Source organism: Camelina sativa, chromosome 11, assembly GCF_030686135.1.
Source record: "Camelina sativa cultivar CO46 ecotype springtype chromosome 11, ASM3068613v1".
In the NCBI taxonomy this organism is placed as follows: domain Eukaryota; kingdom Viridiplantae; phylum Streptophyta; class Magnoliopsida; order Brassicales; family Brassicaceae; genus Camelina; species Camelina sativa.
In genome coordinates, this window is record NC_141890.1 from 4,528,373 (window position 1) to 4,551,588 (window position 23,216).

Genomic DNA, 23,216 nt, shown 5'->3' on the forward strand with positions numbered 1-23,216 from the left:
CTTCTCAAAACTAATCGAACCTTCCGTGATGGCGACATATATTCGTCTTTGTTTTATTATTTTGTATGGGAGATATGAATAGCATATGGAGCATGTTTTATATTTTTATCGACTAGAATCAAATCTTAAGCCAAGTTGTGTAATTGATTCGAATATTTATTTAATAAGTTTCTCTTTAATCTATCTAATTGCATATATTTATCACACAAAAGTCAAGCAATATAGATTTTTAAAAACTCTCTTTCGTGGCCTAATAAATTTATTTGGATACTCCATTAAAATTGGATGACCCGACCTATCTTTATGTGCTTCGGTTTGGAATTTTTTGGATCCACCCCTTGTATATAAAAAAAAGAAGTATATATTTCGTTTTCCAAGACCACCATATGCTGCAGTGCCGTTTCTTGTTTATACATTAAAGCAAAATAATTCGAGACCCAACGTTTACATCCAAAATATACGTTAAACGTTAATAATAGAAACAAACATAATATAACATATCTAGTTGAAGTCCACACTGGATTCCACTCTCGTCAACTTTTTTTCCTTTACATATTCTTCCTTACGGCTTTGTATAAGTAAAATATGCATACCATTGCCATAACCTAGAAGTCTAGAACATGCAAACTGCGATTTATAATTATAAAACAAAACTAATAGAACTACGTACAAATATATTAGCTATTTTTCATTAGATTAAGTTTTCATTTCATATTTAAATATATTTAGTTATTTTCTAAAAAGTACAAACTGTCAGCATAAGTAGTTCTGAAATATCGACAGTAATAACATGATTAGTAAAAAAGATATGAGAATACTGTAAATCAAAACGTAAAGATTAAGATAAAGAGCCATTTATTTCTCAAATGCGTGTTAAATCCGTGTGTGCTTATCAGCTTATGAATAGCCAGTCAATGTTTATAGAATAAATCCATTATGTTTACGTTGACTTCTCATCGATCAGAAAGTTAAAAAAACATTCGGCCCAAACCTTCTCTTAGAGACTTAAACAATTGGTTCAATAATTAAAGACAGGTTCCCATTCGAATTGTATCAGACTATATTGTAGAATAAATCATGATCGAATTTATATCTTTCTTCTTTTCCTTCACTAAGAAAATATTTTAAAACAACTCCACTAACTTCAATTAGGAATAAAATAATCTAAAAATGCATGTAAAAAATTAGTATAAAGTCAATTAGATATTTGACAAGATTTGATAAATCAATTAGAAAGATAGTAATTACTAATTCGATATATTATTTGCTTATGGCGTATTGGCAAAATTATCTTAAACCAAAAGCTTTAAATCATAAATATATTTACTAATCTAATTTACACGTAAAAACTAAATATAATGCATGTAACTTTATTACTTCAAAAAAATTTGTTATGTAACAAAAAATATTGAAGTCAGAATTTATTTGTATGATTATTACTTCAAAATTGTTATGTACAGTTTATTATGAAGCACAAACACTCAATTATTAATACGAAGCTTCTATCAATATTCCATCGTATTGTAGTAAATTAACAACCTATAATCAATACAATACGTAAGGTTGTACGTAGAGATACCACATGCAATTTAACGAACACGTTTCTTCACCTGCTTATTATAATATATTAAAAACCCAAGAACAAAAGAAAAAAGAAAATGGGGATGAATAAGATTTCATCGTAGTTTATTACAACAGATTTTTCCCGGCATACAGATATACGGTATACCTAGAATATATATATATAGAACCAAAATAAGTTTTATTTGTTGTTTCGTTCTTACAAATAACTCTATTTGTTATCTGTTCTGATTTTAATTAACCAAGCAAACATTGATCCGGACGGAAAAAAAGAGATGATCCAAACAATATACCATTATACCATAACACATATTGACACATATAAAGAAAAGGATGATCATTGAGATTTTTGTAAGCATATATAGATAACAGACGTGCACGACAATAATAATACAACTCGATAGGTCGGGTCAACTAACCCCATGTTATAATTTTAATCGTTGACAAAAGGAAAGTGTTTTAAAATAACAACAACCCATGGTTTCTTTTCCACCCATAGCCATTAACACGTTACACAACACGTTCTATTTTTTTTCCAATAAGTTATAGATTTTAATCTGATGTCCAGATTAATTCCCAAAACATATATTTTGCCAGTTAAAAATAATAAAAAACCGTAAAATGACTTTAGTGCAGTGACTAATAGTAAATTTTTAATATATAAGACATCATCACATCCGGAATTGTAGGGATTTGACTAATAGGCCGATTAGTTCTGGCCCAATAATTGATAAAAAAAAATAATAATCAAAAACCAGGCTCTCCCTAATTTATCAATCTGATGCTTTTCCTAATGTTTGTTTTCCTTAATACAGTACATTTTTCTGTAAGAAACGGACCAATACCATCAATACATATGAGACATACATAACAAAGTCGACACGTGACAAGAACCTAAATAGCTGGCTGGAGATTATTGTTTTAGGCTCATAAAAATCATAAAAATTAGTCAACACTAGCATCCACAGATCCACCGTTGGATCTATCTTTATAAAATCTAATGGTTCGTATAAGAGTTAAACGGGACCACCCGGTTAACGAGGTGGTCAAATAGCGAAATAAATGAATAATATTTTTAAAAATATATAGTACAGTGCTACTTTAAATTTTTAAATAGACTAGCTTTTCCCCCTCCTTTGTCGTGTTTATTATTAATCGCTGTTCTAGTGGACTTTTAAAAATCTATTAGTCAAACCATTTTTGCTAGTATGAAAATTAGTATGAATTCTTTCACAATATCTGTAGAATAAATTAACTAATTTTAAGGGTTCGCTTTGTGATAATTGTCAAGTGGAAGACTGTTTCTAGAACTAATTAAGGGTTAGCTTAACTACTGTATTTAAGAAGTAAAAGTTTGAACATTAAATTTTTTTTATCAATCATTAAACCATAATAGACTGGTCTATTAGCCTAATCCCTACATTCATAGGGAGTGGGATTCGATCCTTGTTGTAATAATACTTTGTGCATTAAAAACATTACAATAAGGTCACTTCGCAACTAAATCTTTTACTACTACAAGACTAGCAGTTGTTGTGGAAACAAACAAACCCCCAATTAACATGGTCATCACTTTTATTATATAGGCAACCTATCAAATTAGTTAATTCTGAATCTATAGTTGACAAAATAGGAAAAGTCCCGTAGAATTTAAAAGAATACAGAAGATTCAAAATGAAACAAACATAAAATATACTCCAATATTATTAAATAATTGAAGTACTAACAATAATTGAAAACTACAACAACAAAAACAAAAAAGTCAAATGTACCCATTATTATTTATTAAATCAATCATCCATGTCTCGTTGACAACTCTTCATAGTTCCTTCTGTTGTCCTCAACCAAATTCCAGCTGGCCCTCTTTCTCCTCCATCTCTGTGTATATGAATCATTGACAAAAATTGTTACTATTGTTGTGGTTAATTATTTTTGTCCTTAATTTGAGTAATTTTGTTGTTGTTAGTATTTATTTAGGGTTGACAGAAAAAAATATATATATCTTGAGTATGAAGGAAACGATAAAATTCAGATGCCAGGGTAAGGGGACCCCAGTAACATCGAAGTTGAGGAGACCAAACTTTGATTTAATATTTTTAGTTGCTTTATTCCATGGAAATACTCAACTCAATCACAGCCGTTAGATCAAAACCTTTCCATGGTTTGACTAAAAAAAAAAAAAAAAATCTGACCGGGTCACCTCCTTTTCCCCATATATCACGCCATCATCCCTCTCTCTCTTTTCTCATCCATCGTCTTTCTTCTTCAACTTCAACGGAGAGACTAGCAAAAACATAAGTACAGTAGCAAAAGAAAGAAAAGATCATCATGGCCGTCGATCTAATGCGTTTCCCCAAGATAGATGATCAAACGGCTATCCAAGAAGCTGCATCGCAAGGCTTACAAAGTATGGAGCATCTGATCCGTGTACTCTCTAACCGTCCCGAACAACAACGCAACGTTGACTGCTCCGAGATCACTGATTTCACCGTTTCTAAATTCAAAACCGTCATTTCTCTTCTTAACCGTACCGGTCACGCTCGGTTTAGACGGGGACCGGTTCGCTCATCCGCCGTCGTTTCTCCTCCTCCTCCTCCCCTCCCTCAGGTCGTTAAACCTGCTCCGTTAGAAGCTCCGATTGTTTCTCATCTTCCTCAAACCGTTCCTCCTCAGCCGTCAAGCTTCGTTCATTCGAATCAGCCGAGCGTGACACTCGATTTCTCTAAACCGACCATCTTCGGTTCCAAATCAAAGAGCTCCGAGCTGGAATTCTCGAAAGAAAATTTCAGCGTCTCTTTAAACTCTTCCTACATGTCGTCGGCTATCACCGGCGACGGAAGCGTCTCAAACGGGAAAATCTTCCTCGCCTCTGCTCCGTCGCAGCCTGTTACATCCTCCGGTAAGCCACCCTTGGCTGGTCATCCTTACAGAAAAAGATGCCTCGAGCACGAGCACTCCGAGAGTTTCTCCGGCAGAATCTCCGGCTCAGGTCACGGAAAATGCCATTGCAAAAAAAGGTATTGTTACGTTACGTCACCCATCTGTCGCTTTAACAAACTTACTCATTTTAATTTCGTAATATTCAACCCTTAGTTGAGTTGACTATTACTACCCTTAATTAAATCAGTAATAATTCAATTAGGTAAACCGTAAACATTATTCCCGGTTTAGTCATTACTTATTTAGTTTTTAGCTTGCCGACAATAAACTAGAGACTTGTTTGACCGTTGACTTTTAATTTTATTTGTTCGTTAATTAATGTTATTATTTTAATTTTTTATTTAATGAAGCAGGAAAAACAAGATGAAGAGAACCGTGAGGGTACCGGCGATAAGTGCAAAGATCGCCGATATACCACCGGACGAGTACTCGTGGAGGAAGTACGGACAAAAACCGATCAAAGGCTCACCACACCCACGGTAACTATCCTACACACACCCTTTCTATTATTATTAATCCATCGTTATTGATATAATTAGTTTAGTTGAGAGATCTAACGGTGTTTAATTTTGTTATGATTGATCCAGTGGTTACTACAAGTGCAGTACGTTTAGAGGATGTCCAGCTAGGAAACACGTGGAACGAGCGTTAGATGATCCAGCGATGCTTATTGTTACGTACGAAGGAGAGCACCGTCACAACCAATCCGCGGCGATGCAGGAGAATATTTCTTCTTCAGGCGTTAATGATTTAGTCTTTGCCTCGGCTTGACTTTTGTAATTTTTTTATTTTTTCTTTAGTACTTTTAGATGGATTGGTTTGTAAATTGTTTTTTACTTTTAACTAAGAAATATTAAAACTAGAGAAAATTAGTCGTCGTTGTTCATGTTTAATACTACTACTATTGTTGATGATTAGCAGATATGGGTATTAGGTAGAGCCGTAGAGGTTATGATATTAATTGCGTACCAAATGATATAGACTTATGTTCGTCGTTTTCATTTCATTATTCATTCTTTTGTTTTTTCTATTCATACAACTATGAGCGGGTGGCCGTTGGATTGTTTTCGAAAGTTAAGTTGACAAAAATAGATGAATGATTACAAAAGTCAATGAATACTTAATGCTGTTAGTTGGGTTTTTGTGTTGGATAATGAATTTGAGTTTTCTAAATAAATGTGAAATCCAAAAGACAAGTTATGTGGGTCAACTAAAGTAGTTTTATGCCGTCTGAACTTGGACGAAGTTTACTACTAGTGTAGTTTAGTTTGACAATTATTTTATATCTTCTTGTGTTAAATTACCATTTGTCCTCACCGACTGACTTATTTTTTTAAGAAATGAAATTTCATTGTTTGACCATTTCCTATGTATACATATCAACGTCAATCCATAAGACGTACATTTTGGCACCAGCCACCATGTATAGTGTGTACAAAATTAGAGATGAACAAGTTATCACTATATTAATGGGAACGAAACACTCATATACACGTATGTTTTTAATGAGACAAAAGTTTCAGTTTCTAGTTAGAAAGGAAACTCTAAGACCATTACTTCTTGTCCAACCAACAAAAAATTGGATACTTAAATCAATAACATGCATACAACGACGACCACACCAAATCATGTGGTACAAAATGAGACGAATGAGAAATGTTATAATGTACTTAATTTGGTCAGCTAATAGGAATTCGTTTGTTTTCTATCTGGTTGGCGACTTGGAGTCATTCGTTTGATCACCAAAGTCCAATGATGTGAAAGTAAATTATTTTACTCACATAACAATTTAACGTTTTCATCCTAAGAAAACGCAATATCAGTTCAGCTAAATTTCAGTCAGGAGTATGATGTATATAATGTTAAAAATCCAATAATTTTTTTCTATCTATGATAGATAAGCACACAAACATCCACCAAATACAGAAACAAAACTCAAAAAAAAAAAAAAAATGGTGAAAGCCTGTATATGTTTCCCTTCTGTCTTAGCCTTAGCCGTACATTGACAAGATCACAAGAAGCGACAAATTTAAAGTCAACCCATACATAGACTACATACGTCTTCGTACCGGCGTCAACTCCATACGACAACGAGTTCGACGACCCATCTCTTCATGTGGACGTCGACGAATGCAAGCTGCTGAAATACGGAGACAAGTCATGTTCAAAGCATAGGCAAAGGAAGACTGAGAACTTATATTTGTGGTCAAAATTTGGAAAAAAAAAGACAGTTTTTTTCTTTCTATGTGGTACTAAAGAAACAGATGAACCACAATACATCCTAATCATAGATAACAAGTGAATGTGAATCAACTAAATATAATCTCTTTGCGAATATAAGTCTAATATCGATATGCATGCTTACGTCTCTTTGCCTCTCGTTCCTCGGATCGTGCAGTTTGCATCATCCTCCTTGAACGCCCACATCTCAGCGGTGGTACTCGGTTCATTATACTAGAAATGGGTTCAGATGGTGGCATTAACGCAGAATACTCAGCATCCTCCACGGCAGCAAAATAGTCAACACCACTCACAAAAGCATGCATATGGATATTTGATTCGCCATCCTCATTTAGCTTCTCCAATTCAAGACGGTCTAAGAAATCCGCAACAACAAAAGCATCATCGAAAACCTTTAATACTCTGGAATACGCATCAACAGCCGCGTTATACAAACTGAAGTTGCGATTCGTTGGCTCCATAAACTCAAACTCAGGTTTCGTAACCAGTTCCTTCATCAAAGCCGGACAAATACGCACCCCATAACGCGCCACATACAGAGCTGTGAACTTCATAATACCAAGCTGTTTGAGTGTCATCCTGCCCCCCTATATGCATATGGAAAACTGAACATACGTCTTGGTACATCACCTTGACTCTGAGCAGAAACCGGAGTTCTCAGTGGAGGCTGCATATATGTAAGCTTTCTGATCATCTCTGAGGGGCGCAAAGGTGGTAACATGGTTGCAGAGTAGTCCGAAACTTCCATATGAGAAAAACAGTCAACACCAACCACAAAAGCATGCAAATCAAGCACAGCCGCCTCCACTCCCTCCTCCAGCCTCCTCAACTGAAGAAGGGTAAAAAAATCGTCAAGAACGGTCTTTCTACGAGCATCACTCTTCTTCAGCTTTTTGGAACGCATTAATACCATGGAATACACAGCACAGAGCCCATAGAAAAAATTGTGCCGGCTATCTTTAGGCTGCAAGAACTCAAACAATGGGTCCGTACGCACTCTCTCCTCTAAAGCTTTCAAAAAGCCGGACCCAAACCGCGCCTTGAACTGCTCTGTGAGCCTAACGTATTGCCTGGGACTCGTGGAAGAGGAACACTCGTATTAACACCCAAATGTATATAGTCCTCACTACGACGCTGAAATCCCAGTGGAAGCTGCACAAGCATATCAGGCTTCATGATCATCATAGAAAGGCGTTGAGGAGGTGGCAACAAATCAGAATAAAAATCATTCTCTATGTGAGAAAAACAGTCAACACCAAGAACAAAAGCATGCAAATCAATCATAGCCGCCGTCACTCCCTTCTCCAGCATCTCCAACTGAAGAACGTGAAAAAAAGACGAAACAACACGGGTCTGCACATGATGCTCACTCAGCTCTTCGCAAGGCACTAATACTCTAATATACATACAGCTAAAGACATAGAAAATATTGTATCTGATCTCAGTTGGATCCATAGAGTCAAACCGGGGCCACAAAAACGACCGAAAAAACAGAAACTCAAACAGAGGGTTCATAGCCACTCTCAGCATCAAAGCCCGGCGAAAATACTGGCCATACCGCGCCACAAACAGTGCTGTGAGCTTAATAATACCAAGCTCCTTGAGTGGATCCTTATAGGAGGAGGCCCAAGATTAGTTTCTGCACACTCGTAAGTAGCTGACGCATCAGGTTGGACATCCTGATCAGTTTTATAGTAGTGAGATAATAGTTGAGGACGCACACGATCAAAGAGCCGTCCAGTGTGACAACCATCGTCCTCGGCAAAACAGTCAACACCAACCACAAAAGCATGCAAATCAAGCAAAGCCGTACCCACTCCCTCGCCCAGCTCCTCCAATTGAAGACGGTCTAGAAAAGCACCTCGAACAGACTCCCCAGTACACCACCTACTGGAAGGTTTTAATACTCTTGAATACAAACCAAGAAGTTCACGATAAAGAGTGTGGCCGCCATCAGATGGTTTCAAAAAGTCAAAGAGAGGGCTCGCAAACATACGGGATGAACCAAACACATGGCATACCCATACCGCGCCGCAAACTGCGCTGTGATCCTAATGACAGCAATGGTTAATTCACGACTGCGAGGTAAGGGAGGAGGCTTAAGAGTAGCCAGAGATGCACGTTGACGAGTTAGAGCACTGTATTTATTAATCTTTTGCTTGATCAAGGCGTGATAAGGGTCTTCGCTCGACACAAAGCTGTATAACCTGCTACTCTTAAAATCATCCAACATTGTCTCCTGAATCTCCGGCCTCTCTTGCCCAACCAGACGTGCCGTTTTGTCGATCTGTTCTAATAATTCTTCTGAAGGCTGCTCCGTGATTATTCCAGCCACCGGCATATTTTTTTCAGACAAAAACCACTAAAACCTAAGAAACAGTAGAACAGAAACTGCTGTAACGTTTAGAAGAAGAAGAAGCAGAGAGATACAAACGACTTAGGGAGATCTCTTAACAACGCTTTTCCGAAATCGAGGAACCCTAGGCTTGCAACGAAACTCGTGTGGACTAATTGGGCTGATCCATATATATACTTAATTTTATTTGTGAAATTTTCTTAATTCTAATCTAGTGTTTGTTAATCAATATGAAAGATAAAATTATTAGTTCTGCTATACACACTACCAAAGATTTTTCTCAACGTCATTTCTCCTAAAGTCTTTTCCTGCCACAAACCTACATCTAAAAGACTATTATATCTTTATCTCTTTTAACCTAAAACTAATTAATTTATTTTAGTTTTTCTGCTGAAAGTTGAAATGCAAACATTTTTTTTTTTCAAATCTCTTTTTTTTTTGTCAAGTCCCCGATCTCTTATTCTAGCTCAAGACTTCTCATCTTCTTCCATCTCAGTTGTCATACACAGCAGTGTTGCGATCCTCCATACTCATCTTCTCCCATCTCAGTCGCTTTCTATAGTGGTGCTATGAACCTCTATACTCATCTTCTTCCATCTCAGTCGCTCTGTATGGCGGTGTTGCAAACCTCCCTAGAGTTCTATAATATTCACCTCACTTGGTTGAGGATGACAACATGCATTGGTGAATAACTTGTTTATCCGCTGGTTGGTCGTACGATTCTGTTGGTGCCTCACCTGCAGAGGTGGACCAAGTTAAAGTTATTGACAGACAAATATTGTCAACCAAGCAGATCTGGTCCACTAAGGAGATCGAAGGACATAATGTGGTCCACTAACCTGTTCAGACGTTTAATCTGGTCCACCAGGGGCACAATAAGATTGGTTTGCGGTAGAAAGCCTGCAGGGTGGAGAAAATGGTTCTATGTTACTGATGGACAAGTGTCGTCAACCAAGCAGGTATGGTCCATTACGACAAGTGTTGTCAACTAAGTGGATATTGTCTACAAAAAGAACGAAGGACATAAATGTGGTGGACAAAAACTTTTCGGGCGTTAAATCTGGTCCACTAGAGGCAGAATAAGATCGGTACATGCGTAATCAGACCTGGTGATGGACAAGTAGAGTCAAACCAAGCTGATCTGGTCCACTTTAGAGGTTGAAGGACAAATTTGAGATGAACTAAACATGATTGAGCATTGGATATGGTCCACCATAAATTAAGCATATGTGACAATTTGTGCCGCAAAATTCACCACTCCTCCAATTTTTTTTTAAATCATCTTTTTCTTTAGTTCAAGGGTATAAATGTCTTTTTATCATAGGACATAAAATTAGAAAGTGGCATTTCTAAAAGGGATTTTGGCTAGAAATGCCATTTTCCTCAAAAAATTTGGCAAAAATGCCACTTTTCTTATTCTTTCTGAGAAATGTCATTTTTCACATGAGGGGAAGATGTAAGAAGACTAAATTAACCCTGGTTTATTAACTCAGAAATGTGCACGTGGAGAATTTAAATTAGCTGACATAGTTTGTGACATTTTTACAGCTGTCCAAACGAGTATTAATTGTTCTCTTTACAATAGTTGGATCTGTAGAAAAAAAAATTATTGTCTAATATTTTTATTGTAGGTAATGAAGAAAATCCGAACGTGTTGCTCTATTTTTTAGAAGATGATTTAGTAGACAAATCTTTTATGTCCACATTTTTGCTTCTTGTCCATATAGTATTGTGGACAAGTCTTTTTTTTTGAAAATTTGGTCCACTATTATGATAGACAATATGTTTAAACTATAAATTTGTCAACATGTTGGTTGTAGACAAGATGGTTTATAACAATGATAAACATGTGAAGATGTTTGTCCACTACTTGTGCTAAGTCTATACTTTTGTCCATTCTTTATTATGTTTATGATGCTTGTACACAATTTGGTTTACAAAAACATGTCCATCGAACAAAATAACACATGTCCATCGAACATAAGAGACACTAAAGAGATGAATACAACAAAAACAACATGCTATAATTTAAGAAAAACAGGTTGTTACAAAGTTAGTAGACTAATTAGAAGATGGACAACATTTTAGATCTAGTCCATTAGTTAGTACCTAGTTAGGTCTTTAATGTTTTCATTCGGGAGTCACATCCTTGAATCCTCTTCAACACTTGTGTCTAATGATGGTTGGGAGATATGCAAAATGGACAATAAAATGAGAGTTAGTCAATTTTTGACAAATGGATGATGGACAAGTTATGTGAATGGTACATTAATGTCCTCTAGATCTTGTCCATCAATTAATACATTATTTGGTCTCCAAAGATAACAGATGAATCTCATCTCCAATCTCGACGGAAACATCTTTGACGACAACATGAGCACCTCCTACAACATGTTAAGGGTTTAGTCCACCGAGATCTGTTCCTTCGAATCTGGTCTACCAGATCTGGTCCATCGAAAAACAAATATCAGGTCAGATGTTAGATATGATCCATTAAAATTGTATGGAAAAGGAAACAAACAAGAGAATCTTAAAATTGAGAAATATCTTACTCAGCCTTGAAGGGAGCATCTCCAGAATGAACAAAAAGATTTGTTCATCAACGACAGAGGTTGGTTCTATTTTTTCTCCAGTAGATGAAGCCACTGGAATTAATTGGAGATTGAAGAAGGGATATGGAAGTTTCTAGGGAGGAAAGAAGAGAGAGAAAGAGAGAGAGATGGAAGAAGATGAATAATCGAAGGTGAGAGAAATGAGAATTTTAGAGAGATAACAAAAAATAATATTAATTATTTATTTTATTGTTAAGTATTTTTGGGGACAAATTCGTCAATTTAAGAAAAAGCTGTGGCACGCAGGAAAAGGTTTTAAGATAACTGGCCTTCTTAATTAAGTATGCTACTGTTCATGACATAAATGATAATTTTCTCTTTTTAAAAAAGAAAAACTAAAAGTGGCATTCTTGGTGACCTTAGTTTTAAAAGTGACATTTTCCGCTAAATTTCCAATATGAAAAGTTTTTGATATAAGGAAATCGTTTAAATTAAATATGTTAATTATTAGATTAGGAAATTTTATAAATTGCGAATGTATTGGTCTCTGTTATAAAGAATCAACTACTGTTTGAATAAAAGATAAAAAAATTTTTGAGAGATCAAACCTTCTCTTCTCTTTTGTTTTTTTTTTAACGGAATGACTGTTTATTGAGTTACGGTTTAGAAGAATAAATCCATTTAAGTTTTTGGTGTCTATGTCTTCTCACACACATCTCATGTGTGTCATCTACAATTTTAGTATCATGTATACGATAACATCCATGTTAAAATTTTGTAAATCCAAAAATCGTAATCAACAAAAAATAGTCTCAACAATATATATCCTAGTCGTCATAATATAATTAAACTTTGTAAATCCGAAAACCATTTATAAACTCTCATGGAAGTACAAGAGTATTTTCCATTATAAAAATAAATAAATATATGGCTTTGAAGTACAAGTGATTTAATTTAGGCTTAAGTCGTACGTTACCACAACGTTGAATATGATAAAACTACATTAAAAAGTAGACTATCACAAAAGTCTACTAACATTCAGAAAATGTTTGGCAGAAAAAAAAAAGTGAAAAGATTCGAATATCTGAACTTGAAGCATAAATCTCTTAACAGAAAAAGCAAAGATTCAATAGTTAAACAAAAAAAAAGTGCTCTGTAATTAACATTTGATTAATTTCTTCTGTACTAGTAGTATAATAATATTGTTAGCAAGTTTTTTTTTTATTTTAATTTTTTTTTTACCGAAGTCGCAAGTGATGCTGTGAAACCTTGTGCTCCACTGTCATGCACTTTGGCAGTTTTCGTCGGGCATCGCGAGAAAAATTAAAAAACTGTCGAAAACACAAAAACAAAAAATTAAAAGGTCTATTTTTTTTTTTTCTTTTCATCTGCGTTTTTTTTTTTTTTTGAGTATCTCTCTCTTTGGAGAAACTCGCACCGTTTCGATTCTTCCGCCTAACTCTCTATTCACCGCCGGATCAACTCTTCACCGGCGACCCAATTCAGTGGAAGACCTTATCTCGACTCATTCTCTTTCGTTTGAGTGTCTAAGTTAAAAAAGTGACTTCCTTTCTCGGAATTTTCTGCTTTCGGTTGTTTGGTTGCTGTGGAAATTTCTGTGTCCTGGGTTTGTTTGTTTCTATTTGTCAGTTTCTGTTCTTATTGGGTTTGGTTTGATCGAGTGTGGTGATAAAGGAGACGAATAAAAGAAAGATAACAAAAAAAAAAAGAGGAAAAGTGTTTGATGCAAAACAGTTTTGCATCTGATTCTGAATCGATTATCTCTAAAGTCTTCATTTTTATTTAGGAATAAAGTTTGGAAGATTAATAATTGCTTTCACTGTAGTGAGTTTTTTTTTTGCTTTTGGGGGTTTCTAGGGTTTTCTATTCTGATTGAATTTGATAATGGCGGAGTCTACTGGGGTGGATCGAGGGATTCAGAGTTTACTAGCTGCAAAAAAGTCTTTAAAATCGAGTCTTGAGAAATCGAAAGCTATTGGTTTAGCTTTGGGGAAGACTGGTCCTAGGTTTGATGAGATTGAGCAGAGGTTGCCTTCCCTTGAAGCTGCCGTGAGGCCTATACGTGCTGATAGAGATGCTCTTGGGGATGTTGGTGGTAATATTAACCGAGCTGTTGGTCCTGCAGCTGCTGTGCTTAAGGTTTTTGATGCTGTTCATGGACTTGAGAAGTCTTTGTTATCAGATCCTAGGAGTGATCTTTCTGGTTATTTAGCTGTTTTGAAGCGGTTAGAGGAAGCTTTGAAGTTTCTAGGGGAGAATTGTGGGTTAGCTATCCAGTGGTTGGAAGATATAGTTGAGTATTTGGGAGATCACAAAGTTGCTGATGAGAAGTATCTTTTGAATTTAAAGAAATCTTTAAGAGGGCTTAGGGAATTTCATAATGACGTTGAAGGAGTAGTAGGAGGAGGAGGAGAGAAAGAGAGATCTCAACTGCGTCTTGATGGCGGGCTTAGGGATGCTGCTTTAGATAAGCTTGAAAGCGAGTTCAGAAGGCTCTTGAAAGATAACAGTGTACCACTTCCAATGGCGTCTCCGTCGTCACTCGGCGATCAGGCTTGCATTGCACCGTCTCAGTTGCCTGTAACTGTAATTCATAAACTTCAAGCCATTCTTGGGAGACTCAGAGCTAATAACAGACTCGACAAGTGCATTTCAATATACGTTGAAGTTAGGAGCTCGAATGTTAGAGCTAGTCTTCAAGCACTTGACTTAGATTATCTAGATATCTCGGTTTCTGAGTTCAACGATGTGCAGAGCATAGAAGGGTATATAGCTCAGTGGGGGAATCATTTAGAGTTTGCGGTTAAGCATCTGTTTGAAGCAGAGTTCAAGCTTTGCAACGATGTCTTTGAAAGACTCGGTCTGAATGTATGGATGGATTGCTTTTCCAAGATTGCTGCTCAGGCTGGTATGCTCGCGTTCCTTCAGTTCGGGAAAACTGTGACGGATAGCAAGAAAGATCCAATCAAGCTTCTGAAGCTGTTAGATATATTTACTTCGTTGAACAAACTGAGAGCAGATTTCAACCGTCTCTTTGGTGGAGCAGCTTGTATTGAGATCCAAAACTTCACAAGGGATCTCATCAAAAGGATAATCGATGGTGCGGCGGAAATCTTCTGGGAGCTTCTCGTTCAGGTAGAGATTCAGAAACAGACCCCGCCTCCTAACGACGGTGGTGTGCCTAGATTAGTCAGTTTTGTCACTGATTATTGCAATAAACTTATTGGAGAAAAGTACAAGTCAACACTAACTCAGGTTCTGCTCATACATAAGAGCTGGAGATCAGAAAGGTTCCAAGATAATCAGCTTATGGTTGAGGTTCTAAGAATAATCAAAGCCATCGAGCAGAATCTAGATGTATGGATGAAAGCGTATCCAGATCAAACTCTTGCTCATTTCTTCGGTATGAATAATCACTGGCATTTATACAAGAACTTAAAGGGTACAAAAATTGGGGATCATTTAGGAGATTCATGGCTGAAAGAACATGAACAGTACAAAGAGTATTACGCCACTGTATTCCTTAGAGACAGTTGGGGTAAGCTTCCAAGCCACTTGAGCCGAGAAGGACTTATACTTTTCTCGGGTGGACATGCCACGGCTCGTGATCTTGTCAAGAAGAGATTGAAAGCATTCAATGATGCGTTTGATGAGATGCATAAGAAGCAAGTCACATGGGTCTTACCGGAAAAAGATTTGAGGGATAGAGTTTGCCAGCAGATTGTTCAGGCTATTGTGCCGGTATACAGAAGCTATATGCAAAACTATGGGCCACTGGTTGAGAAAGACGCGAGTTCAAGCAAGTATGTGAGATATACAGTTGTAGCTTTGGAGAAGATACTCAGTTCTCTTTACATGCCTAAGCCAATGAGATATGGAAGCTTCAAAGGAACACCGCCAAGTGAGAAACACAAGAACGATGTTGACCTTAGGCGTACTACTTCCGCGGTTGTCTGATTGTAGCCATGTTCTGTTCACACCTCGAATGTTGTATTAAATATGTCCACATTGGTCTGATCTTCATCTCCTGGAAGCAGAGGTATTGTTATACGTATATAAATACTGTCAGTCAGGTATAGGTTTTAGTCATTGGTCAAGTCCCTTTAGTTCAGTTTATCTTATAAGACCTCATGTTAGGGACCAAGCGGGTTAGATTATTATTCTATTTAATGTGTTAACCAGAAGAACAGGATCATAAAAATGTGGAAATCCTTACCCTTTGAATCTTCTTGTTCTCAATGTTGTGTTACATTTTTAAGACAATAACAGAAAATGCAGGGAAACCAGTTTTTTTTTTCTTTCTTCAATCTCTCTATTAATAGGTTTATTACTTGATTCTCGATTTGGTTAACTATTTAGGAGAGAAGTCAAAATCCAAACTCGAAATCTGATTTTCTGAATTAAAATGGCTACACAAGTACAGTAAACTTATTACAGTAACGAAAGCTAAAGACCAAAAGGAAAGTATTTTGTATACACAATTTGACCATATATGTATTGTCTCGCTATTAACTCTGTACACATTTCTCAGTGTCCTTTTTTATCATTTGGATTCTGCAACTTTAAATAACTCTCGCCACTGCTGCGGATCACTTCCTGGACCATCCCCCTGAGACAAAAAAAATCCTCAAACATATCAAAACAACCAATCTTTAAAACATATTCAACGATCAACTAAAGCTTTCATCCCTTCAAACATGTTTCTTCATAAGACTACATCACACCCATTTTCAGTTTATTCGATTATTCCAGACCCGGCTTTCAAGGAAACTATAGATGATACCTTTACTGAATTGATCTCATAAGCTTTGCCTTGAGTGAATTCAATATCAAGTGCCTGTATGCAAGCTTCAGCCACCACAAGTCTGCTTACCTCTCCAACAAGTTCGTCTCCTGTGTTACATAAACCACCCTCAGATTTCTTCATTTTTTAGTTTGTTTGTCTTAAGCATTTATAGCAGGCAATCTGAAATTCTGAGCAACCAAGTATTTCGTAATGACCGTATGTACCTTGACCAATAACAACTGCACGACGTTCACCAGCTGTAGCTTTGAGCAAAGTATTCAGATCATATGAAGTGTATGGTCCATCAGTCAATCTACCAGGTCTGGTAGAAGGACATCATTATACAGTAAATCAGTAAACCATACGTTGCCTGCATTATCTGATAGTTGAGCAGAGTCTTTTGTTCCAAACCTGATAATGGTGAACGGAAGACCAGAGTCACGAAGAAAATCTTCCCCCATCTTCTTGTACTTAAGAACCCCAAAAAGGTTCATGATGCTGTCAAACAAAACATAAACTCAAATTATAGTCACAGACAGAGACAATCAGATTAAGAAATTTCACAAGAATTCACAAGAATTTTTGTGAATTTCACAAAAATTCACAAGAAATTCACACTCAGTATAATCACATGCTTATTCAAATTATAATTTGCCATGGCATAATGAAAGCAATTAGCAGAGATCCCCTAGTCTCACCTCCAGGGAAGCTCATTAGACTTGGTCACACCTACGGATGAAACCAAAACAACTCTCTTCACTGATGAGGGCAATGCTGAAATGAGATTCTTCACACCTTCCCAGTCTTTTTGAACACAAAAGAACCACATAGTCCCCAAAAAAGGATAAGTAATCATGTCATATAAGAGAGAGACCCTTTGTTTTATTTCATTTGATTACAAAACAAGACATCACAAAAACTATTGGAAATGATCTTATTCGTTTTGACTAGGAAAGAAATGTTGTTTCTCACCTACTTTCTCAGGTGTGTTATCTTCACTCCACCTCTTAGAAGGAAAAGCTGTAGTTCCAGTGCAACAAATCACATGTGTCACACCCTAGAAAAATCAGTTCAAATCAAATGAAGAACAAGTGAAACTCCTCCCAAACATAACAGGAGCAAGAAGACGAACCTCAAACATAGATGGATCAAGATCCTCAGCATTCCTAGTATCCCCTTTAACTACCTATAAAACTTGTTATAAGGTTGAGAAAAACGAAGTAGTGAATCCTAAATGTTGATAAAGTCCGAACCTGCAAGGAATTTTCATCTTGTTTGCCGAATAACTTGGTTGCTTTCTCAAGATCACGCAGTAATAGCCTTGATCTAATATTCCTCTTGAGCAATGAAGCTACCACAAGTTGCCCTGATACCCCAAAAAGGAGAAAACTTTTAAACAATTGCCATCATATTATTAGACCCAATTGTGAGAAATTCATAATCCCAATTCTAAAAATCGAAAATTTTAAGTAGATGAGATGGATGGTTCGTACCTACACCACCAGTGCCGCCGACGACAAGGACGAGCTTTGTAGAGGAGGAAGTTAAATCCGGAGTATCGACGGCTTCTTCTGTAAGAGCTTGGATTGATGTAGACGACGACAGAGATGCTTCATTTCTAACCAGAAAGAAAGAAGTAAAGGCCGAAGAAGAAGAAGAAGGAGAAGATGTGAGTAGCAGTGGCAGGGATGTAAATAGAGGGAGTCTGGTAGGGGGTTTAGTAGTGGAAAGAGGGAAGTAAGAGAGAGGAGCGAAGCTGAGAATGGTGGTAGTCATATGAATGGTCGACGGACGGTCACCGCAAGCGAGCGAGCGAGCGAGAGAGAGAGAGAGAGAGAAAATATATAATTTTTAAATGTTAAATATTTAAGAGCCATAATAATTTAATTTGTTCGTTAAAATAAATAAAAAACGTTATAAGTCGGATAATTCAATTAATTGTGACTTTTTAATTAATATACAAAAATTGATATGCAAGATCATCCATATATACCTGAATTCTAAATAATTTGTTCTGGATTTTGTATTGAAATTGAAAGAAAGAGTTTGTGTAATGGTATTACCATGTACCTTGTAAGAAAAGAAACTAAATATTGGTAAATTCCGTGTAAAATTTAGTTAATTATAATCTTATCTGGTTTCACTGATACGAAAATTGATTAACTAAAAAAAAAAAAAAATCAAAATGGATAAGTTTAAAGTGATCTGGTGTGATAACGTCCACCAAAGTGTCGATAAAACACCAACACAGCAATGGGATCTAACGGAGACAGTAACCCCGAAACGTCCGGCATTATTAGGTCATCATAAACGTGTCAAACAATCAAAAGCCACCGTTACTTAAATTACTATATTTAGTGTAGAGAGACTCATCAAAAAAAATACTGTCAGTCATATACGTATTTATATACGTACTCCTATTTCACGAGTTTTTATTAGTTTTTTAAACATATCTTTCGTTCTTTTTTTTTTATCTTCTTCTCCTATCGGTGGAGTCTTGTCTCTTCTCTCTATCTTTTAGTTTCTCCGATTGATGAAAGCTGAGCTTGATTGGTCGAGAACTAATTAATTAACATGGAGGTTTTGGTTGGTTCCACGTTTAGGGATCGGCGCAACGACACGGCGCATGATCAGGGTGTACAGGCGGGTATGTCTAGCCGGATCGGGTTAAGGAGATGTGATATAACTCCATCGGAGAGTTGGTCGTCGTCGGTTGGAGAAAGCAGCGAAAACGAGGAAGAACAAGACGACGAGGTTTCGTCAGCACGAGGAAGATGGTTTGATTCCTTTACTTCATCCCTTGAAGATTCTCTTCCGATTAAGTATGTTTATTTTTCTTAAATCATCCTTTAAAAAATAAAATAAAAACACATTTATTACCTTTTTTATCTACCGGTTAAAAAAAAGAGAGACAGAGTAAATTAGAATTTACATGTTGAGAGTTTGAGTGTTTAGTGTGTCGTTTGATTCTTGATGGTTAAAAACTTTTTGGGTGTTTTTTTGTGTGTACAGGAGAGGATTGTCAAATCATTACATAGGGAAATCGAAATCGTTTGGGAATTTGATGGAAGCTGAGAGCAATGCGAAAGGTTTAGAGAAAGTGGAGAGTCCGTTGAACAAGAAGAGGAGATTACTTATTGCTAATAAGCTAAGGAGAAGAAGATCATCCTCCTTGTCTTCTTCTTTCAGCATCTACTCCAATAAAAATCCTAATTCCATGCCTTTACTTGCATTGCAAGAATCTGACCTAGAGGACATTCACAAATACAAAGATGATAATGATGATGACAGTAGTGATGATGATGAAACTAGTAAGCTGAAAGAGAAGAGGATGAAGATGACCAATACTAATAATAATACTAGAGATTTTATGGTTCATCATACTAAGAGATGTTTTAGCTTAACTAGTTTTCAACATGATCATCGATGATCATATTTTATTTTTCTTTTGTGAAAGAGAGTAGTTAGAGGAAGTTTCGTTGCCAAATAAGTTGGTGGAAGATTTGCAGAAGCCCAAGTTATGATATTATTTGTAATAAAATTAGTTTCGCTATTTGTATATTTTTGGATAGTTCTCAAGTCTCAACGAAAGTTATAAACATTTGGATCACACTTCTTTCTTGGGCTCTTGGCAAATATTTGTAGTAAGCCTATAAGATTGGTTCTTGTAAGATATAATTAAAAGTCCATAATGAACAAAGAGGTGTGCTGTGACGGCCTAGTACTTTCAATTTCAATAGTGGCTGCCTGCATAGCAACTTTCAATAGGAGGATATGTTTAGTGTCGGTTTCCAAAATACTCTTTTTTAAAAATTCTGTACCATGTGGAATAATAGATGTATAATCCAACTTATCTGTACCATCTTGAATAATACGTACGTACAATTCAACTTATTAGGTCTTCTTTTGTTCGTTACTTTAAGTCAAGATATAAGAAGTTGAATATTTTGTTTAACTGAGACCACTGTCGTAATAAAATAATCGTAACACACTTTTCTAAAAACACTAACTACAAATTAAGTTACAAAACTTTACGTCGAGACGAGTTTTTTTTTTTTTTTTTTTTTTGTTAAGTATACCCTTCTTTTTTCATCCAGTGTTACGTTATATAGCTAGCATTGGAGAAAAGTGATATTTTCAAACTTCGAAGTTACTTTAGAAATGTATTCCTTTTAAGTTTTTGTTTATAAATCGATCATAGCAATTTAAAATTCCAAATTTTTGTTATACTTTTAGTAAAGAGTTCCTAAAATTTAAGAATGATTCCTAAATGAACATAAGTTTGTGAGTTTTTATTAAATGATATTCAATACTTTATGACAAATAATATTTAGAAAACAAAACCAAGAGTTTATCTAATACGTACAGTCTTCATAGTTTCAACTCTGATAAACAATCTCGCTTTCAGTATTATCATTGTAATTGTGTTTCAGTGTCGACTTCAAATCAATATATTACATTGTTTTATTAGAAAGCACTTCACCTACTAACATCACGTTTTAAAAACAAGGCAATTTTTTTTGTGTCACCGTATCTGTCAAAGAAATAACGAAACAAGCCAACTAACAAAACTTTTAGCCTTGCTATATAAATCACAGCATCACTTACACTGAGTAAAGAGTATACCCCGACAACAGGACTCAAATAGTATAACAAAAACAAATATGGATCTCTTCTTGATCATAGCCGGTTTGGTAGCGGGTGCAACCTTCTTTTTCCTCCGGAGCACCACCAAGAAGTCTCTCCGGCTACCTCCAGGGCCAAAAGGTCTTCCTATTATAGGAAACCTTCACCAGATGGAGAAGTTCAACCCACAACATTTCCTTTTCCGTCTCTCCAAGCTATACGGCCCCATTTTCACTATGAAAATCGGAGGCCGTAGACTCGCCGTCATCTCCTCGGCCGAGCTAGCCAAGGACCTACTTAAGACTCAAGACCTCAACTTCACTGCTCGTCCTCTCTTGAAAGGCCAACAAACCATGTCGTACCAAGGACGTGAGCTCGGTTTCGGACAGTACACCACGTACTACCGTGAGATGAGGAAGATGTGTATGGTGAACCTCTTCAGCCCAAACCGTGTCGCAAGTTTCAGACACGTTAGAGAAGAAGAGTGTAAACGGATGATGGACAAGATATACAAAGCCGCCGACCATTCAGGCACAGTTGATCTAAGTGAGCTGCTCTTATCTTTCACCAACTGTGTCGTATGCAGACAAGCTTTTGGGAAGCGTTACAATGAGTACGGCACCGAGATGAAGAGATTCATAAATATCTTGTACGAGACGCAAGCACTTTTGGGCACTCTTTTTTTCTCCGACCTTTTCCCTTATTTTGGATTTCTTGACAACCTCACTGGTCTCAGTGCTCGTCTCAAGAAAGCTTTCAAGGAGCTTGACACTTACCTTCAAGAACTCCTCGACGAGACTCTTGACCCTAACCGCTCTAAACCCGAGACAGAGAGTTTCATCGATCTTCTGATGCAGATCTACAAAGACCAACCCTTCTCCACCAAATTCTCTCACGAAAATGTCAAGGCCATGATATTGGTTCGTTAACTCTTTAGTCGTTTTTACTGCAATTCGATCTTTAAGTTAGTTAAAATATATCATACTATAATTAACTCGGGTTGTTTGTAATTTTCATCAGGATATTGTAGTGCCGGGAACCGACACGGCGGCTGCAGTGGTAGTATGGGCCATGACTTACCTTATAAAGTACCCTAAAGCGATGAAGAAAGCTCAAGAGGAAGTGAGGAGTGTGATAGGCGACAAAGGATATGTCTCGGAAGAAGACATACCTAATCTCCCTTACCTAAAAGCAGTCATCAAGGAGTCTCTTCGGCTGGAACCAGTCATCCCCATTCTTCTACACAGAGAAACTATCGCCGACGCAAAGATCGGTGGCTATGATATTCCGGCAAAGACCATCATCCAGGTGAACGCGTGGGCAGTTTCTCGTGACAAGGCTGCGTGGGGAGATAACCCTAATGAGTTCATTCCAGAGAGGTTCATGAACGGGCACAAAGGAGTGGACTTTAAGGGCCAAGATTTTGAGCTCCTACCTTTCGGCTCGGGGCGGAGAATGTGTCCGGCCATGCATCTTGGGGTAGCAATGGTAGAGATACCTTTCGCTAACCTTCTCTACAAATTCGACTGGAGTCTATCTCAAGGTGTTAAACCGGAGGATATAAAGATGGACGTCATGACTGGACTTGCCATGCACAAGAAAGAACACCTCGTTCTTGCACCAACGAAACACATCTGATCCTATATGTATTCATTAGGACTTTTCTGCTTGTAGATTTGTCGTTGAGATCAATGTTTGTTTTTTACTGCAGTGTTTCATGACTTTCAGTTTCATCGTCCAGGAAAAAAAAATTAGCCATGACTTTTTTTTTTTTTTTTTTTCCTGGCTCTTTTCTCATTTCCAACAATAATGTATTGCATGCAAAAACAATACTGTAATATATTCTTCTCTCTTTTTTTTTTGTTGATAAAAAGGCTTAATGATGTATTATATTCCCTCTGTTATAATTTCTCTTGCTATCTTGTTTAAAATCATCGATAATATGACTAGAAATCATGTTGGTAAAGTCCTAGACTGTATGACTATCGGAGTGGAAGTTTCTTTGACAATAATATTGACTGAACAGATAGAATAATAGAGGACTTCTGTAGAAATAGAATACTATGTTGATCATTCTGTTCTGTCCCTGTCACATGAAATCTAATAAAATAAA

General features: G+C 36.6%; 6 protein-coding genes across 8 annotated transcripts; 4 read left to right on the top strand and 2 right to left on the bottom strand.

The window, feature by feature from the left end:
- The first annotated feature begins 3,499 nt into the window (after positions 1-3,499).
- LOC104721684 (putative WRKY transcription factor 11) lies at positions 3,500-5,390 on the top strand. 2 transcript variants are annotated; one of them, XM_010439722.3, is made up of 3 exons: positions 3,500-4,598; positions 4,875-5,000; positions 5,109-5,390. In XM_010439722.3, exons 1-3 carry the CDS (start codon positions 3,910-3,912, stop codon positions 5,290-5,292), a joined length of 999 nt encoding a protein of 332 aa, XP_010438024.2. In that variant the 5' UTR covers positions 3,500-3,909; the 3' UTR covers positions 5,293-5,390. The 2 variants fall into 2 exon arrangements, with proteins under 2 accessions (XP_010438024.2, XP_010438023.2); XM_010439721.3 differs by having other exon boundaries at positions 3,619-4,598; positions 4,872-5,000.
- Positions 5,391-6,863: 1,473 nt separating this feature from the next.
- LOC147933630 (splicing factor 3A subunit) lies at positions 6,864-7,848 on the bottom strand. The gene has a single exon (XM_087472276.1). It carries the CDS (start codon positions 7,338-7,340, stop codon positions 6,864-6,866), a length of 477 nt encoding a protein of 158 aa, XP_087328402.1. The 5' UTR covers positions 7,341-7,848.
- A 4,956-nt stretch (positions 7,849-12,804) lies between these two features.
- LOC104721685 (exocyst complex component EXO70A1) lies at positions 12,805-15,989 on the top strand. Its single transcript, XM_087473186.1, has one exon. The coding sequence runs from the start codon at positions 13,576-13,578 to the stop codon at positions 15,646-15,648; it is 2,073 nt and encodes a 690-aa protein (XP_087329312.1). The 5' UTR covers positions 12,805-13,575; the 3' UTR covers positions 15,649-15,989.
- Positions 15,990-16,062: 73 nt separating this feature from the next.
- LOC104721687 (uncharacterized protein At5g02240) lies at positions 16,063-18,367 on the bottom strand. The gene is made up of 9 exons (XM_010439725.3): positions 17,971-18,367; positions 17,731-17,843; positions 17,610-17,663; positions 17,450-17,534; positions 17,176-17,281; positions 16,889-16,975; positions 16,702-16,799; positions 16,475-16,584; positions 16,063-16,300 (listed from the first exon to the last, which is right to left on the bottom strand). The coding sequence occupies exons 1-9, from the start codon at positions 18,251-18,253 to the stop codon at positions 16,235-16,237; spliced, it is 1,002 nt and encodes a 333-aa protein (XP_010438027.3). The 5' UTR covers positions 18,254-18,367; the 3' UTR covers positions 16,063-16,234.
- A 542-nt stretch (positions 18,368-18,909) lies between these two features.
- LOC104721688 (protein OXIDATIVE STRESS 3 LIKE 5-like) lies at positions 18,910-20,098 on the top strand. 2 transcript variants are annotated; one of them, XM_010439726.3, is made up of 2 exons: positions 18,910-19,299; positions 19,490-20,098. In XM_010439726.3, the coding sequence occupies exons 1-2, from the start codon at positions 19,052-19,054 to the stop codon at positions 19,905-19,907; spliced, it is 666 nt and encodes a 221-aa protein (XP_010438028.1). In that variant the 5' UTR covers positions 18,910-19,051; the 3' UTR covers positions 19,908-20,098. The 2 variants fall into 2 exon arrangements, with proteins under 2 accessions (XP_010438028.1, XP_010438029.1); XM_010439727.2 differs by having other exon boundaries at positions 18,922-19,254.
- Positions 20,099-21,100: 1,002 nt separating this feature from the next.
- Positions 21,101-22,995, top strand: LOC104721689 (cytochrome P450 83B1-like). Its single transcript, XM_010439729.3, has 2 exons — positions 21,101-22,023; positions 22,124-22,995. Exons 1-2 carry the CDS (start codon positions 21,142-21,144, stop codon positions 22,739-22,741), a joined length of 1,500 nt encoding a protein of 499 aa, XP_010438031.2. The 5' UTR covers positions 21,101-21,141; the 3' UTR covers positions 22,742-22,995.
- Positions 22,996-23,216: the final 221 nt, after the last annotated feature.